Source organism: Phaethon lepturus, unplaced genomic scaffold (genome assembly GCF_000687285.1).
Source record: "Phaethon lepturus isolate BGI_N335 unplaced genomic scaffold, ASM68728v1 scaffold19054, whole genome shotgun sequence".
NCBI classification, from domain to species: Eukaryota; Metazoa; Chordata; class Aves; order Phaethontiformes; family Phaethontidae; genus Phaethon; species Phaethon lepturus.
The window spans coordinates 26,729-43,823 of record NW_010537186.1 but is presented as its reverse complement, the minus strand read 5'-3'; the positions used below and the strand labels follow the sequence as shown (position 1 = coordinate 43,823).

At 40.5% G+C, this 17,095-nt stretch overlaps 1 protein-coding gene across 1 annotated transcript; it reads left to right on the top strand.

Moving 5' to 3' along the window:
* Positions 1–667: 667 nt before the first annotated feature.
* On the top strand, positions 668–16,441 carry LOC104620259 (tubulin-specific chaperone D-like; the record flags this gene model as incomplete). The annotated part of the gene is made up of 8 exons (XM_010286421.1): positions 668–789; positions 1,764–1,841; positions 7,828–7,917; positions 8,912–8,999; positions 10,863–10,972; positions 13,866–13,950; positions 14,453–14,516; positions 16,281–16,441. Coding segments are annotated over 8 exons (798 nt in total), but the record flags the coding sequence as incomplete, so codon positions are not given.
* Between the last annotated feature and the right edge of the window lie 654 nt (positions 16,442–17,095).

Genomic DNA, 17,095 nt, shown 5'->3' with positions numbered 1-17,095 from the left:
AAGCTGTCGAGCGAAGGCTGTGGGGACATTTACCAGCTGGCGTGTCCCAAACGCGCCGCTTCCAGCTGCGCCTGCAGCATCAGCGCTCAAACCTCCTTCTGCCGTCTTTCTGAACTAGCTGATTAACATAACAAAGTTAAACCGAGAGTCATTATTTCTGAGTTGTTTTTAATTTTTAACCTGAGTTTACTGCTGGTTTGTGTGGCCTGCACCATGTGCCCAAGAGCTTGGCTGCCTTTCTCAATTACATCAGCTTGTTTAATAAATATTACCTCTTGAACTCCTTGTGTACTCTTTAACTTTCAGAGCCATAACAATATTGTTATTTGAAGTAAAGCGGGATAATCATAGCGGTTTGGGGATGTTTTATTTTGAGAGAAAGAAAATAATGAACCTTTAATGTGGTCTTTTTTTCCTACAATGGCAAAACTTAAAAAGGAAAAAACCCCTTCCTTGAAAAAGGATTAATGAAAGTAAAATAGCCATCTTCCTGTCAAATATGGTTACTGAATTTATACACTCGGCTGCTGTTGGAAGAGCCTGTTCCTAGTGCAGGTGTACACCTCGGGTCGTGAGGTGTAAGGGATAAGCGTAATTCTGCGGAGTCGGTGTTTTTGGGTGTCGTGGCGGGGTTTATTCACTTGATTTGCGGTTCCTTCTTTTGCAGCTCAGATACTCTGCCCAGAGCCTTTTTGACTACATGAAGAAAATCCAAAATGATTCCAGTGCTATGGAGAGTTTCTGTGAGACGCTGCTGAAGGTCTTTGAGGACAACCTGCGGAATGACCGGTAATGTTTTTCTTTTGCTCTTTGATCTTGAACAGCAGGACTATTTGAAGTTAGATGTATGGCACATCTTTTTTAATATGCCTAGATGAAGTACGCCTGCGCTGCCGAAATTTGCTTTAGTACATCTGTTTGGTACAGCAGTACCTTTGGGAAAACGTGTAACAAAGGAGTGATGGTAGAATATTTTGCGTTTACTATAGTTTCATGTTGCACATAATGTGATAAGCACCGGTTTTCACATAATGCAATATTGGGGATTGTTATTGCTGCACGCTTTTCAGTGTAGTCCAGTCTGCATTTCATTTAGGTAGTGTTTTTCCACAAATACTTGAAGTATAATTTTCTCATGAAGATTTCTCTTTAAAGGTGACTCATTCTGCATAATGAGTTTAATTTCTCTAAGCCTTACTTATCAAATGTGTGCAAAATAGAAAATATTCTCTAGGGGAAAAACCCCACAACTATTAATAGAATTTTCCATTTTCTTGCAAAATTTTCCATTTCCATTTTATTTTAGTTTTATTTTGTTTCATGTCTCAGCTGTTGAAATAGAAAACATGGCCATAGTTACTCCAGATGACGCATTGTGTGTTGGTTCATTTGGTAATTACCTGCAGTGAGAAGGTGGTGTAACTTCTGATATGCTTTGTGGAATATGTTGTTTATATATTAGAAAATAAATTAATATTTTCTACTACCATTAATTGTGATTTCAGGACCCTGCAAGTTCAAACCAGGCGTGTTAATTAGTTTTTTTCCTTTTGGCTGTAACGGAATGTCCCCCTCTCAGCCAACAAGGATGATTTAGCCAACACACAGAAGTTACCGAGCAACCCTCCTCTGTGTAAATTAGAGTTCTAATTTAAATATGTGTAGGTAGATAGGAAGTTTCTTTCTTTGCTTCTAATTAAAAATAGTATATATATGTATGCCAAGAAGTGTATTTACATTGTTAAATTATTTTCTTTCATCAGGGTGTCTGTACCTCTCCTGACAATGCTGGACCAAATGCTGGCTAATGGTTGTTTTGATGTATTTACCATGCAAGAGAAGTAAGTCGCTGAAAGTCTTTTTTGTTTATTTTCCACCGTGCAAGAAGCCTCTTAAATCTTACACTGACTGCTGCTGAATGTTGCTCTAGATGTGGGTGCACAGGACTCCAAGAGTGAGTGTGTATGGATATAAAGTTTTCATTTTCCTGAAGTGGAACAGCTGTGGTGAATTCTGGACCAGATAGCCTGGAAAGGGTCTGGAGAAAATCTTCGACTCTTGTGTCAGTGCCGAAGTTAGTTATGGGTTCATTGTTTAGCAACCAGTACGTTAATCAAGTTCAATTTGCATGTTCCACCTGGCAGACCTGGGCCAGTATTGGATCCATGTAGCTTCTTTCCTTTATTAGCTTTCTGAATGCGGCCTTTTTGGAGTGCTTTCTTCACTGTACTGTGAGCCGTTAGCCGTGGCTGTGCCCTCTTGGGATGCTGCAAAATAGTGTGCCTATAAGCTATCGCTTCCAAAATTCCACTGCTTTTGTTAATGTGGATATCTCCAAAGAAGTTAATTAAGATTCTAATAAGAATAATAAAAAAGGCATGTCCCAGCTTTTCCACACCAAGTTCAGCTGTCGGAAAGCGTTTAGTTCAGGAATGGATAAACACAAATGAGCTATTCCAATGTGAAATCATGTTTTTTTGCAGATGTTTCAGGAGAGAATTATTTTAATTTTGGTAATATTAAAATATATTCTAGAAACTCTCTCAGGCAGCCTCTTGGTGCATCTACAGATACTTGCAGAATTGTACAACGTAAATCCTATAAGCATGTATACTGGATTTGGAATCTGTTGATTCAAGAATTGCTCACAGCAGATAAATTTGAAAGGCTTTTATCACTCTTAAAAGTTTTAATTGTGTCTACTTTTGTTTTGAAGTGTGTATTTAGGTAATCTCTCTTAAATCAAGTTTGGCAGTCCCTTTTTGAATGGGAATTTAAAATGAGTCAAATACTCACAGATGGAGTGAATATTTCTTGTTCAGTTTGGTCATCATGCCAGCGATCTGGGACTTCCACATAAGGCTCCAGTCTTCCCTGCTGAGGAAGGTGGTAGATTATGGGTGGAAATCCCAGTTAAAGTCTGTCTCCCATGTCGTGGGTCACTAAACAGAAAGCACGTGGTTAGCATTGCTGCATTCGCTGCGTAAGCGAGACTCAAGCTCAGTCCTGTGGTGCCATTGCTTTATTTAAGAAGCCTGCAATAAAATCCAGGGGCTTGTGGGCAGGGGGGAAAGATTTTGAAGCTGATCTCTAGAAAGAGGCAGAGAATTTAGTTCCTGCGTATGACAGTTTTTGGTCATATAGGTACCTTATAGTTGAGAGGTAATCATGAACGAGTCACTGTGCGTGCTTCACGGAGAGCCAAGTGAACCTGACGTACTGGGTTCTGCGGTGCTCGAAGAGCCTGCGTGCAGATCAGCTGAACGTGGTAGATGGGTGAGCTCAACGTTGCGTTAGGTGCAGTGTTTGCGTTTTCTTTCCTCAGCATATGCCCTTTGGCTATAGTTAGGGATGGATAAACGCCGATCCCTGGCCCCGAGGCCTGCCCGCCCGCACTCTTGGATGCCACCTACTCCTTTTTGCATAGAAGAAAAGTGTGACTGTGGGCCTGGTTTCTTGAGTGGGACCATTTACTGCCTTGGCAAAGCAGCACGCCATAAACATGTAGAAATACAATGCAGAATGAGCCTGAAAATTGAGACGCTCTGCTTGGTGGCACGAAAGAGCTAACGTGTGCATGCAGTTTCAGATCGTTTTATATAAAGCGTGCCTATAATAAGAGGGATGAGGTACATGGTTGTTTTTAGAAAACAGACAGTCTTACTGCTGGTGAGCAACTTCCCTGTTGCTTCCACTCTGCTGTGAACTTCCTGCTTGTCATACAGCAAATGCAAAACTCTTGGGAGAAGCTGGGAATTAAACACTAGAATTCATTGGGGTATTTGGCTCCCATTTCATCTCCTTCTCTCATTTTTTACCAATTGGGCTGAGTGGAGTTTTAACAAGGGAATTGGGTTGTAGGGTGTCTGGCATCAGGATTAGGCCTACACCAGCCACTTAGTAGTCCACTGTCACATTACAAAGAAGTATTTCCAAATACATTTTGAAGTTTCAAATGGATATTGTGCACTATCCTGGACCTTTATTTTCTAATAAAACATTAGCAATCCAGAGCAGGTAATGTCCCATGCGGCTTAATTTAACCAGGATTAATAGCTGTTGGCTGAATTCGTTTGACACCTGTTAGGAGCTCAGTGCTCCAGTTGAAGCGAATTGCCACATGGTGTCACTCCTGCCCCGCAGAGGCGTAACCTGTGGCGCATTTTCCTGCCTCTTCACACCATATATAGTTCATAAAGTTTAGAATACACAGCTTGACATTTCTGGCGTAGCTTTATAGATGAACTTCGGTGTTTGTGAAGCTCTCTGTATGTCTGGTCTTGTGATCTCCGTGCAGGAGGGCAAGTGAACCACTGGGTGTTTCTCCTCCATTTTCGTGTTTAGAGTGCGATTCATTTGTCACGCGTGGGTCATTTCTCTGCTGGGGCCCTGCTGACCCTGCCAGCAGGGAAGCGAAGTGTAAGAAGGTAAATCCCCATCCAGTGGGGTTTGAAATCAGTCAACCTTAGTATCCCCGGGGTAATCAAAAGGCTGTCAGAAGCAGCTTTTCTTTGTTGTGCTTGGCTTAGTTTGAATCTGGAGTCTGAAGAGAAAAGCTCTCCCTGCCACTTTTCAGGCTGTTACTTCCTACTCATCTTAACCTGGCGCAAACCTGCACGTCCAGCATGAATTTCCCCCTCCCGTGAACTGGCAGGAATGGTTTGTATTGCTACGTGATGAACGGCGTTAGAATGTTCCAAGTTAAAAATACCCTTCTTCCAGTAACATTCCGCTTGAGCTAGTTCCTCGATCTGCTCTGCTGCGTGCTCACAAATTGTGCCAGACTAGGGAGGAAGGCGGGGGGCGACCATTGCTTCTGGCAGCAGTGCAGGTGTGCGCTGGCCTCCAGCCTTCCTGGAACCGCAGCGTCACTCACCTGCTATTTCCCCCCTGCCCTGTGTGCCCTCCCGCCCCAAGCAGCGCCGCAGTTTTTGGTTGAAATGCCATTTCTTCTCGGTGGTAGCACAACCCAAAACCTCCTGATTTCATCTCAGTCTGCATTGTGAATTTGTGGAGCGTATTCATAATAACATAGGGAGTGTTAATTGGCAAGAGAGACTGCTGGAGGCAAAGGGCAACATGCTTGAAACAGAGCTCTCATAAATAAAGCAGAGCGTATTGGGCTTTTTTAAACTGCCCAGTGGCTACTCTTAAAAGATAGCGGTAACTGTCAGCTCCCTGCAGGTGGTGGGACAAGGGATGGGGGGGTAAAGGAGAGCGACCTGAAGCCCCTTGCAAAACTGGCGCGTTGTTTTCTGGTTGTGGCTCGGGCGGCTGCAGGAGTCGTTCTGCTGGTCTCGCCAGTGAATGGTCACCAGAGATGCTCGGTCTGCCGAGAGCCCCGACAGATTGCGCGCGCCTTGGAGAGCACGGTGAGGCTGAGAAGTCCGGTACTCAGTACCATGGGAACGGAATAGCCTCTGAATGGCAATTCAGGATCTAACGCTTTCTGGAGTAGTACGGCAGCAGTGGCGCTTCTCTTTTTATGTGTGTATCTTTTACATGTTCAGCAGAAGCATGTTCATGCATTGTACATGTATAATATTTTTCTGGTGTTCTTACAGTGTTTTAGGATGGTATGTGTCCCCACCGATCTCTGGCTAATGATTTCTATGTATTACGTGCTCCCGTGGATTTTTTTAAAGCAATTACACTGCTGTTGCGTAATAAACCATAAAAAGCGTGGCGATGGCCACCCCAGGTGATGTCAGTTGAACTGTTGAAACCCAGTTACCTTCAGGTGGAAGAAGCCCGCACCTTTTTGCAGTACCGCGTGCGCCCAATTTATGTAACATAAAGACTTTAGACTTATCCCTTTTCCCCAGATGCCGACTCTGTTTCTGCTGGCCCTGTTCCCACACAGGAGAAGGAATTTTCTCAATTTCCTTTGAAGAGGCCAAGCTATTTGAGTCATTTGAGATCACACATAGGTTAGGTTTAGTTATTGCAAATGTAAAATTGGCAAATGACAGAAAGGAAAGTGCATCTGTTCTAAACACAAAATGCTGCACATAAGGTTACGTGTATTAAATTTATTCCAGATGCTCTTGTTCCAATTGGCCTCTTTGTTGCTGTGCTTCTCAGCGATGTCCCTGTTGTTCATCCAATTTAAATCTCACCTAATTCACTGTATTGCCGTTGTTCTGTGCTGAAACCCAGGCATGCATTGCAGGTATTGTAATTAGTTGTCTACACACTGGTTTTGTGTAATTGGGGGTGGAAGGAGGAGAAATTTCACCCAGGTCAGAAGAGCCGTACCTCCTCGTTAATAAGAGAGCAGATACGCTCTTTTTTGCTCTTCCCGCATCGACCCAGAGAAGTCAATGTCCGTAGACACACATGCAGGCTCATTCATGCAGATGGCTGTCATTCTCGTCCTGTCTCCCCTGCCTGCGTGCCTTCCGTGCCTACCGCGCTCCTCGAGGTGCGGAAGCAGTGCCGACGTGACTGCAGGCAGAGGATGGCAAGGAACTTGCTCTTTCAGCGTTTGGTGGAGGTGTTCTAACGCAGCCCTCTTTGGTCCCGAAAGCCACTGTCAGCTCTGAAACCTTCTTAGGAAGCCTCAGTACCAACATTGAAAACCTGGCAGTTCTGTTTACTCTCTTAGTGTGGTTTTCTGGACAATATTGAGACAGCCCTAGACAGCATTCTTTAGCTTAATGGTTCCATGGTGTGTTGGTCATTTTTTTAAACCAAGTCAATATTTGCCAGTATTTTGTTAAGAATTTCTTTAAAGTAATTAAAAAAAACACGAACTCTTGTCTGGAAAGCTATATAAGAAGGTGCAATAACTTAACAAAATATCTTCTTACTCCTATAAACATCTTCTTTGAAATGCTCCATTTTTTCAGCAGATTGCACTACACAGCTTTTTTGAGTAGTTTTTTATCCACAGCTTTGAATCATGGTAGCAGAAAATAAATGTTAGGATTTTTGCTTTCTGCTTTACCTACACAATACAGTGAGGTTTCCAAAATACGCGGTCTAGAAGTAATTGTGCTTACTAGACAAATATGAAGTAGCTTCTTTTGCATCTATGGCACTTCAGCTTTGAGTGTAGCAAGTAAAAGATTAAATAATTTGTACTGAAATAAAAGCAATATTCCCTCTTTACTTCTTTAATAGATCCTTGGAATATACTAACAATACTTGTGTTTGTATGAGTGTCTGGGAAAAAGCTGTGAGAATCAGGTTTCCCAGACTGTGTGGAAAAAGAAAAGAATTTGCTAAATATATTTAAAGATGGCTTCGTGACTCGTGCAATTCACAGAACTGTGTTTAATTACGTTGTCTGGAATCACTGAAGGAATCTGGGCTGTGAAATGGTAGAGTATTGAGGAACAACATTCATCCCCTCTTATGTAAAGTTTGGTTGAAGACCTTAGGGAAGGACCAAGGCACCACAATGATACACAGACTCAGTAATTTTTATTTGGCTGTAGAATATTTTAACTCCTGACATAGCATTTCTGATCATACCGTGCTTTGTTGTAAACACAAGCCATGCAATTGTCATGCATATACTGAATTAGTTTGGGTAAATGTCATTCATTCCTCAGCACACAGGTAGTAGCAATGTAAATAATTAATCTCTTCCCTTCCCTGTTAAAACAACAAAAAAGGCCCAGTAATTTGGTGGCCAAATTGTCTGTGTCGTTAGCAAAGGTCCACCTAAAGCAGGGTGTGCTGTTGTGGAAGAAGCATGTACTGCTCTGCACTGTGTCTTTCGTCTCCTTTGAATGTTAATTTGGCATCTTTACAATCATTAAATGTGTTTGAAATTCTACTGAAATCTATTGCTCATCTTTTTTTCTTCCCCATTTTCAGCCACCCCTTTTCAGTGAAGTTATTTACCCTTTGTAAAGAAGAGATCAAGAGATCCAAAGACATTCGGAAGCTTCGCTCCAGCATAGGAGTGTGAGTTGATGAAATCATCTATTCTTTGCTCATAAAAAGTGAAGAAAATGTAACTATATTACATACCAGATGGAACAGCTAGGTCTATTTCTCGTGAAGTTTAAATGAAAAATGCGCACAAATACGTGTGGTAGAAGGTTGTGAAAGTCTCACGTACTTCTGGGTGGTTGGGGTGAAAACATGTGAAGGATCTGGTAAAATTTAACTACTTCTAAACTGTTGTTGATTTCCTTAAAGATGCAGCGAATCCTTTGCCTTTTGCTTGTAGAGAGCTTGACTTGGTGCCAATGCAAAACACATATAATGGATTAGATCTTTTCTGTGCACTAGAATGAGCTGAAAACATCTGCAATATTATTATCTGGCTTTAGGGTAAAAGCCCTCAGTTCAGGTAGCAGAGAAGGCAAAAAAAAAAAAGTACCAGTCAGGACAGAGAGTAGTGGCTGAGGAGAAAGAAGAGGGGGAAAAAAGACGAAGTGTTGCAAAGCCAAACGAAGGTCCGTTCGCAGAAACTTGGCAAAATTATGCAGGTATAACAATGTCAAGCAACGATTTTATCAACTTTCATTTCATTTCTTTATCAGTAATATTTTAGGAGTGCAAGAAAGCCTAAAATGAGAAGTAGCTCATGTTCCTAATTTGTCTTTCACTCTGAACTGCGTCATCGATGCGCAGCCTACCCTCTGCTTTTTGTGTCTGTGCGACAGCTGGACTCCGGTGTGGTTTTTAGCGCACGGACTCTGGGGCTGCCGGTCCAGTACCTTTAAAACCACACTTGCACTTGGCATAGATGTGTGGCATCACGGTAACCCGTAAGCATTTTGGTACGCTTACCCTCCGTGTTTGCCTTCCCACAGCACATAGAACGGAGATTTCTTGGGGGCAGCAACGCTTCCCCTCCTGCCCTTTTTTCTGATACACATCTTCATTCTGATCCTCAAAATGTGCTTTCCCAGTTACAACACAACATCTGTTTTTTTCTCATGTTTTCTAGGTTTTGTGGCCTGATTCAATTTCAAGGGGACATGAGAGAGAAAGTGTTATTTCAGTTGTTTCTCCTTCTTTGCCATCCATTTCCTGTAGTAAGTATTGAAGACATTACAATCAAAGGTATTAAATTATTTTTTACCTGTATTTTAAAGTGCATTAAAGCAGCATTCTTTTTAACAGATACTAATGTATCTATCTAATAGGTTTTATTTCTCAAGTGAAAAAGTACCGCCACCTGAAACAAGCTACTGGATACTTGCAGCATACCTGCAAGTACATACATTGCACATACTGCTTTGCTTTTTCACCGTCTGTCCTTATTCTTTTAATTAGGTGCCTGGGGCGTTTGTTTCTTTTATGCAGCGCCCGGCACAGTGATGATCAGTTCAGCATTTAGGCCTTCAAAGCTCCACTTGGATAAATTACTGTTAGCTTTGTATTTCTGATAGTAGCAACATGGCAGTAGTTCTGGTTCAAGAAAAATACATTTGTTCTGTGGGACGCAGGAAGGTTTATCAGGTTACCTTTTTCATATAGCTAACTGAAACGGAACACAAAAACCTGAGTTACTACTTCCGAATACATAAAAGAAGGTCATATGTGGGATAATATTATTTTAATCCTTTAAAATTTTTGTGGACTTAGTAAGGTTTGGGTTTTTTTTTTTTTCACTGTACAAAGCCTGGGAGCCCCGACTTAAGAGCTGCTGTGCCAGCCAAACACGTACAACAGCTCTCTGTGCCTTTGCTGTTCAGTACAGGGGTTTCACCTGGGAATGTTTGTGGATGTTCCTGTGAGTAAGCGCAGACTTGCACCTCCGCTGCTACAGGCAGCCATTAACTGCTTCGATAGTCGAGTGGTGTAGGAGAAACAAAGGCTGTTGGAGGTAATTGCAAGGGCACATAAAAAGAACGTGAGAACCCATATGAGGTCTTAAAGTGGTTTGAGAACTCATTGAATAGCCTGGTGTCTGGCCCACGCCGGCCAACAGTGTTTATTCTAACACCGATTACTTTTGCTGATTACCACATGATTTTAAACTTAAGCAAAAAGTACTCAGTAAAGATTGATACTTGAGATTTTTATTCCAGCTGTTTCTCTGTTGTGTGTACTTGCTACATGAAGAATCCTTTGCAGGAAGGGCACAGTGTAAGAACTGGAGAGAGAGCATTTCAATTTCATGTTTTATTAGTATTTTACATCATAAATACATTTTTTTGTTTTTACAGATGGGTCAATTTAATTCGGCATTGCTAACTCCAGAAATAACCCTGTAATTTGTTTGCCTGCCTTTGGTTATCATCAGGCTTTCTTGGGAAAAACAAAAACAGAATGTGGTTTTGTTGCAATTTTTCTGTCTCCCATTTAGTATCTTTCTATGTGTTGTACTGCAGAAACCAGCCTTGCTCGCTTTTTCTGTATGCACACCAACATCACTACTGCACAGTACTCTGGGAAAAACACTTGCAAATTAACTGCTTCCGGAGACTGGAGTGTGAAAAGCTCACGTTACTCACATCATCATCTCTCCCAACAGTTTTTTAAAGAGTTTTGCTGACTCTTTACAGACTGTGAGCCTACCGCAACCAAGGTTAGAGCCAGACTTCAGCTCAGTGAGTCATTTCAAGAAAAGAAGTGTTCCATTTGGGCCAGTCTCACACATTTGAATTCATTCCCTGTGAGGGACAGAGTTGTTGCCTCCTTCATCTGAAATACTGCAAAAAAGTTTAGTGAAAAGGTACCGACTGTAGTAGCGTGCATTTCCTTGAGGTGCAGAAACAAAGTCCCCTCCTGCAGCAAATGGCTACCACAGGCAAGGGCAGGCTGCGCTTCCCACTAATACAAGGTTTCCACCATAAAATGATGGTGAGGAACCAGTCCCAGTGATGGCACTGGGCTCCTCCATACAGGACTCCAGCTACTCGACTAAAGCCTCCTCTTCCTCTTTCCCGTAGATACGGAAAACGACAGCCAGTCAAGTTTACGAAATGCTGATAACCTACAGTGATGTGCTTGATCCTGCCGTTACGGATGAGGTTATGACCATACTCAGCGATACCAACTGGTAAGTGAATTTGTTGTTGCCAGACAGTAATAAAAGCCGAAACAATTTTTGCACCACTGAACTTTAAAAAATGTCAAAGCCTTTGAAAGCTGGTGGCAAGGAAGCTGTGAGAAACCGTACTGTCGTTTTAGCTATTTATCACTTTTAGGCCAGAAAGGCAGTGCTGAAAAGAATTCTCCTGTTCTAAAGAGCTCACTGGTATGTTGTCCCACTGGAAGTGGTATGTATAAAATCACCACTAGATAAAGTAAAATATCTGTATTTTTCTAACGACATGAAAAGGGAGGGATCTTGGAAATTCTCCATGAAAGAGAGAGAGACTGGGCTGTGCAAACAGTCAAACTTCAACTGCACAGACAGTTTCTTGGCATTTATGAGCACTGGCAGGATTTTGGGAAAGGAAGGATCTCTGCAAAACAACGGAATTAGCAGAACAGCTCAAATCTCCCATGAAATGCAATTGCTCAAAATGATACAAACGTCGTATTCAAGCAAGTATTTTGAATTGGAACAGTTTAGATGTTTCCCAAGCATGAATTAAACACCCGCTTTTATATGATGTAATTCATTTTTTTACCTGCTGTTACCTGTAGCATTAGCTGCCTCCACAGGCAGGGGGAATAGGGTCCTGTTCTTCGTAAGCAAAATTCACCAAAGCAGCAAAGTGTCTTTCAGGGGCAGGAGGAGCTCGTTCTCTCAGCACCGCTGAAGTGACAGCAGGAGGGAATATTCACCATAATTTTGGCACTGGTTTTTTCCCCTTTCTGCAAATTTTAGCGTTGTGCTTTGTAGTCACCTGGAAAAGTTTATAAAAGACTGCATGCCTCAGACATTTGAGGAAAAACAGAGTTTTAAGATACTAATTAGTTTATTAGTTTTGCTGCCATGTTTAAACATTTTTCCTTGTTACAGATGACTCTCCTGGGTCATGGGTCTACCAGTCCACCATCCTGCCTCAAACAGTGGTCAAAGTTAATACATAGGAGTAGACACATATAAAAACATTTAATAGAGTGCCTAAATTAATTAATTATATAGGTTTTTTGTCTTCATTGACATTTCATGGAAATAAGCTTAACCTAGACAAGTTCAAAGAACAAATATACCTGGCAGTTGTGGTTTACATATTTGCAGACTGCATGCTTGCATTATTTAACTGTTATTTATTTACTTTCTGGTTTATTTTTGTGCTTGAGCTTAAATACCTTTATGTTTGGGAAAAGAAAACTAAGTTTGTTACTGTAAGGGGTGGCTGCTGCTGCTTTTCTGAATTTTCCAGTACAAAACTGGAATAATGGTCTCAGATTTGAAGAACTGGTTATCACCAATTCTGCCTACTCCTAGGATGACTTGCTTACCTACATACTGATGTTTAGGATTGTGTTTAGTGTGATTCAGTGCTCACATATGCAATCTGAATTTAAGAGCAGGCTTGCTTTGGAGCTACAGAAGGAATTTGTTAACAGAAACAATTGAGTAGGATTAGATTACTGCTGCCACAAAGGGATGTTTACAATACCAAACTGAGAAGTGGTACACACCAAACGGCTACAGAAAAAGCAGTGGCAGTACGGCCCTACTCATCAACGGGTTACTAAAACAAAGCAAAATACTTCCTAAACACCAAAATGAAATGCTCTGTTTTCACCTTGTCGTTTTTAAGGTGTGACTGGCTGCCTGGTTTATTCTGTCTTAGTCCAGGGCTTGCTCTAAGTTCCCCATTGCGCTAAGAGTAAAGATGAAGAGCTCGTTTACTTAAACGTAATTGTTTTATCTTGGTAGATTTGAGCTGTTTACAAAAGATGATACTGAAGTCATTGCTGAGTGTCAGAGCGAGCTGCTTGTTATTCTCAAGCTCTCTCAGTGCTAAAACAAGCATAGTAAATGCTGAATTAATTACAATAAGCATTAACATCAAGAAGCCAAATGAGAATTAATATTTGGGGAAGATGATAATTACTGGCATATGCGTATTTGTTCCTTGTTGGAACTACAGAGAGTTTATCACACAATTGTGTAATTCAGAGTTTACTCTATAAGTATAAATTTTGTTTAGCTACAGGAAGGTTTCCGGTATTAAATATGAGAAATTGTCCAAGGTATCTCAAAAAAAAAAAAATTCAGGTAATTTCTAACTTACTTTTTCTCTATAGTTTTTGTACTCTGTTTACATGCTAAGGGTTAATTTTTTTAATAGCCCATTTACAGTTGTTACTTAAGAAAAACAAAATAAATCTACTTTAGTGGTGAGTAATACTAGCAGTCTCACAGCATTCCAGTTAGAGTGGTAGATTTCTTACAACAAGGAAAAGAATGTTGTCTGTATGGATTTTTGGCATTTGGGGGCTTTTTGTAACTGACAGTTCTTGAGGAAATTACCTCACGGACATCATGCTATTTCAGAAACTTTTTAAAAGACTCACAAATTTTAGGTCTGGATTTTCAATTTCAGGAGAAAGCTTCTTTAGATAGTAGAACATTTTTCAGTTCCAAATCCAGTGACATTTATTTAAATTCTTGATGTGAAGTATTCTAAAGCAAAAAGGAGCTGTAAATTTAGAGAATAAATTCGTGAACTTGTAGTAAAAAGGGCTGTATGAATAAGTGCATTTTTTGGAAAACAAACATCTAAAAGAATACACTTTACTAGCAACTGTCTCTTCTGGAAGACCTGCTGTGCATTTATAGTTCATCTGGTTTAAGATGGTACAAAAATGTAACATTATTCTTAAAATGTGACACAACAAAAACTTCTACAATCTGAAATGTATGTGAAAATATAGATGCATACATAGTAATATAATAATAAAAGGGATAGCTTAAGAAGTTTTCTCTATGTAGCCAACTGCAGGTTTTAATTTTTTAATTAACTGGAAAATACCTCCTCGCGCAGGGAAGCTGAATTGCCAGTAGTGAGAGAGAAGCGCAACTGCCTCTGTGATCTCATGAAAGTGCCCAAACCGCAGCTGGTATCCAAGGTAAAGTATGGAAATGTGCTCCTGAGGGTTTTTTCCAAAGAAACACAGTACTGATCAATTGTTCCATCAAATCTACGGTGTACTGCAGTGCTACAGATGCAGTTCCTCACCAGTTCATGAATGTATCAATGTGCACCAGGAGGAATGTCCTCCCAGCTTACTGCAGAAGATACAGAATTGCTGAAGACTGTTCTCTTAAGCCCTTCCAGTCTCATTTCTTGAAAACATTCCAGACTTGCAGTGTGACATCTTACTCAGACACAAACCCAAGAATGAAATAATACAGTACAGATGTTTCAAAAACCATTCGTCCGCCCTTTCTGGGGAGGGAAAAAGGATAAAAACTTCCCTGTCACTTCCATCAACGAAATTGTAACGTGGTTGTGCAAGCCACAGAATTCTAACACTGCCTTAAGAGGAAGAATATAAATCTAACAGTTAATACATTCATAAGAAGACAGACAATATATCCATATGTAGGTTCCATTTCATTTTAATGCAGATAGATGATGGGCAATTCCAAACTGTCTGCTCAATATTCCAGAAATACAGAATTTTCTGCTTTGGTAAGGGTTTCCGACAGGTTCTCTTCCTCTCTGTCCAAAGTTATTACTGTTTTAGAGAACATGTGTTAACATGACAGTTTTCAAAGAAAAATTATTTTTGAATAATACAAGACAAGGTGAAAACACTTTATGACCCAAGGCTACTTCCCTACTATCACAGGTATCCACAAGCATAGAATCTATTCCGTAAAGTCATTAAGCTTAAAATAGCGCTACATCAATTTATTCTTGGCCTTTGTATTTTTTTTACTGTCCTGCTTTCATAGTTCTAGAAAGTTTTGTCCTTTGTAATTACTCTAGAATTCAGAAACATCAGCCCTGCAGTCATCTTTCTTTCCTAAGCAAGTTTTACCTCAGAGGGTAGATCTTCATTCCCCTCGTTTTCTAAAATATTTGAACACCATTAAGCTTATTTTCAGGACTAGAATTATGCAAAGCATGATTTTGTTGTCCTGCAGAGTCAGAACTGCAGTAGCCTCTTTCACAGCTGCAGCATCCGTGGCTGAAAGTCACCCTGTCTTCTCTCCTGCGTGGCATCTAAAGGTGATCTTGGCTAACAGCGTTTCTAAAGCGCTTGTTGAACTGGCTCTTTGTGATACTACAATAATTGTGTAAGTCTTTGAGGTCAGCCAGTTCTTCCTGTGTAATACTCAGATAATCCTTTACATTGAAGAGATTTCCTGATGTAAGTAGATCCTATGTTTTGAGTTGTCATTGGTATAAAAAATATATATTATATTAAATGTATATTTAAAAAATTGGTCAAAAGACTAATACTTAAGACAACAATGAGTAACCTTCAAAAACACCCTGCTGTCCTTGGAGCAGTTTCTTTACTCATCTTCCAGTTTTTACCATCAGGTCTACAGTTTTCTGCTTTTAGTACAATTTTAAGAAACCTGCAACTAACATTTTTGTGATTTTGGAAAACAAGAATCAGAACCTCTCACTCATACAAGGAATTGTTTTTAGAGCAAAAATTGACCTGAGCATTGCTGTTTCACCGTTTTCTAGTCAACTAATAGAAATGTTATGTTCAAAATAAAGATGTTACAAGAGGAACTCCCTGATCTCAAAAAAACTTATTTCAATTCCTTAATTATCGGAGGCTGGGAGAAGGCTTACAGGTTAGGAGAAGACTATTTCTAATATAAGCAAAACAGTAAGAAATAGCCAAATATACATACAGCTATTTCGGATGGAACCATTAAAAACAGTATCATGTGCCAACTGGAAGTTACATGCTGAATTTGGAACTTTCCCTTTTCCTCCTCTTTTAACATAAGCAAATAGTTAGTGTAACTTTTAGCAAAAAGAGTTAAGCCTGCACCTGCCCCGAGAACGGCTGGAGCTCACTCTGAAAGCCATACTGAACATGAAAGACTTTTCACAGCTGTCCAGATGTCCCTGGTAGCGGCCAGTTTGCGCTCACACGAGAGTGCACAACGCTCTGCTCTTCACAAGCTCACGCATCCTGAGGACACAGGAGAAACAGTAGAGGAAGGCAAGCATAACATTGTGAAAAGGTGAATGAAGTTAACTTCAGCCAGAATCTACACTGATCATTCCTTTAAAATTTGTACAAGTAAAATTTGCTAGCAGGTAGTTAAAAATTACGGTGTTAAAGGACTGTAACTGTCATAACTTTGGATGTCTGTATTGTCTCCTCTGTTCAGTTTAAGTTAATTACATGGCTGGGATACTGTTAACCTAGTGATACGTGCCTACTCCACGTGACCTCTTCTTTTTCCTTCTCTCTTGCAGAGTTCAGCATAATCAAGCTGCAGGCATGTAAACTGAAGCTCTTGGTTCAGGTGCCATTAGGCCTGGAAGAGTTTGTGCTGCGGCATCCTGACGAACTGGATTCTCAGCGTGAGCTGCAAAGTGCACTGTTTAACAAAATAAGAGGCAGAGATTATGTCTGAAAGCATTGTGCAGATATGCTGTAGGAAGGCAACAAAGATTCATTATGTTTTCTGGTTTTAAAGCCATTATCTGTAGCCACAAGATGGCGGTTTCTCTTCATACTTCTGTCACAATTGACCCGTTTTGTTTTTTTTTAATCAATGATTTATACTTCTACAACTCTGAATGGAGCCATTCAGCCTGCGCTTGCTGTACACACATGAAGTATTAAACCTCACTTGCTGCATTAGTCGCAATTAGAAATGTTTTTCAGAGGCAAGAATGGCAACGCTTAGTGATGGGGCAATCTTCCTGAACATAAGCATCTCTGTGGATAAGCCTGTCATTCTTATGTCATAGTTGAACAAAAAAATCCAGGTTTCAGTTCAGCTGAAGTCAAGGCTTCTCCTAACAGCTTCTCTTTTCTATAACTAGTTCAAGCAAATGTTTTTGTGGTAAACTAGATGTAGGAAACTGAAGCTTTAATTTTCCCCCTTGAAGAATAGAGACGAATCAGTACTTCAAGCAACTGCTAGGAATTTAGACCATTTGTTACTGACTATAAAATGAAATGGCTACAACATTTATCTTTAATGTGATGGGGAGGACAAATGCCCAGGCAACAGGATATTCTCATTACACTGGGTTATTTGATAGTTCTAATTAAATCCCGC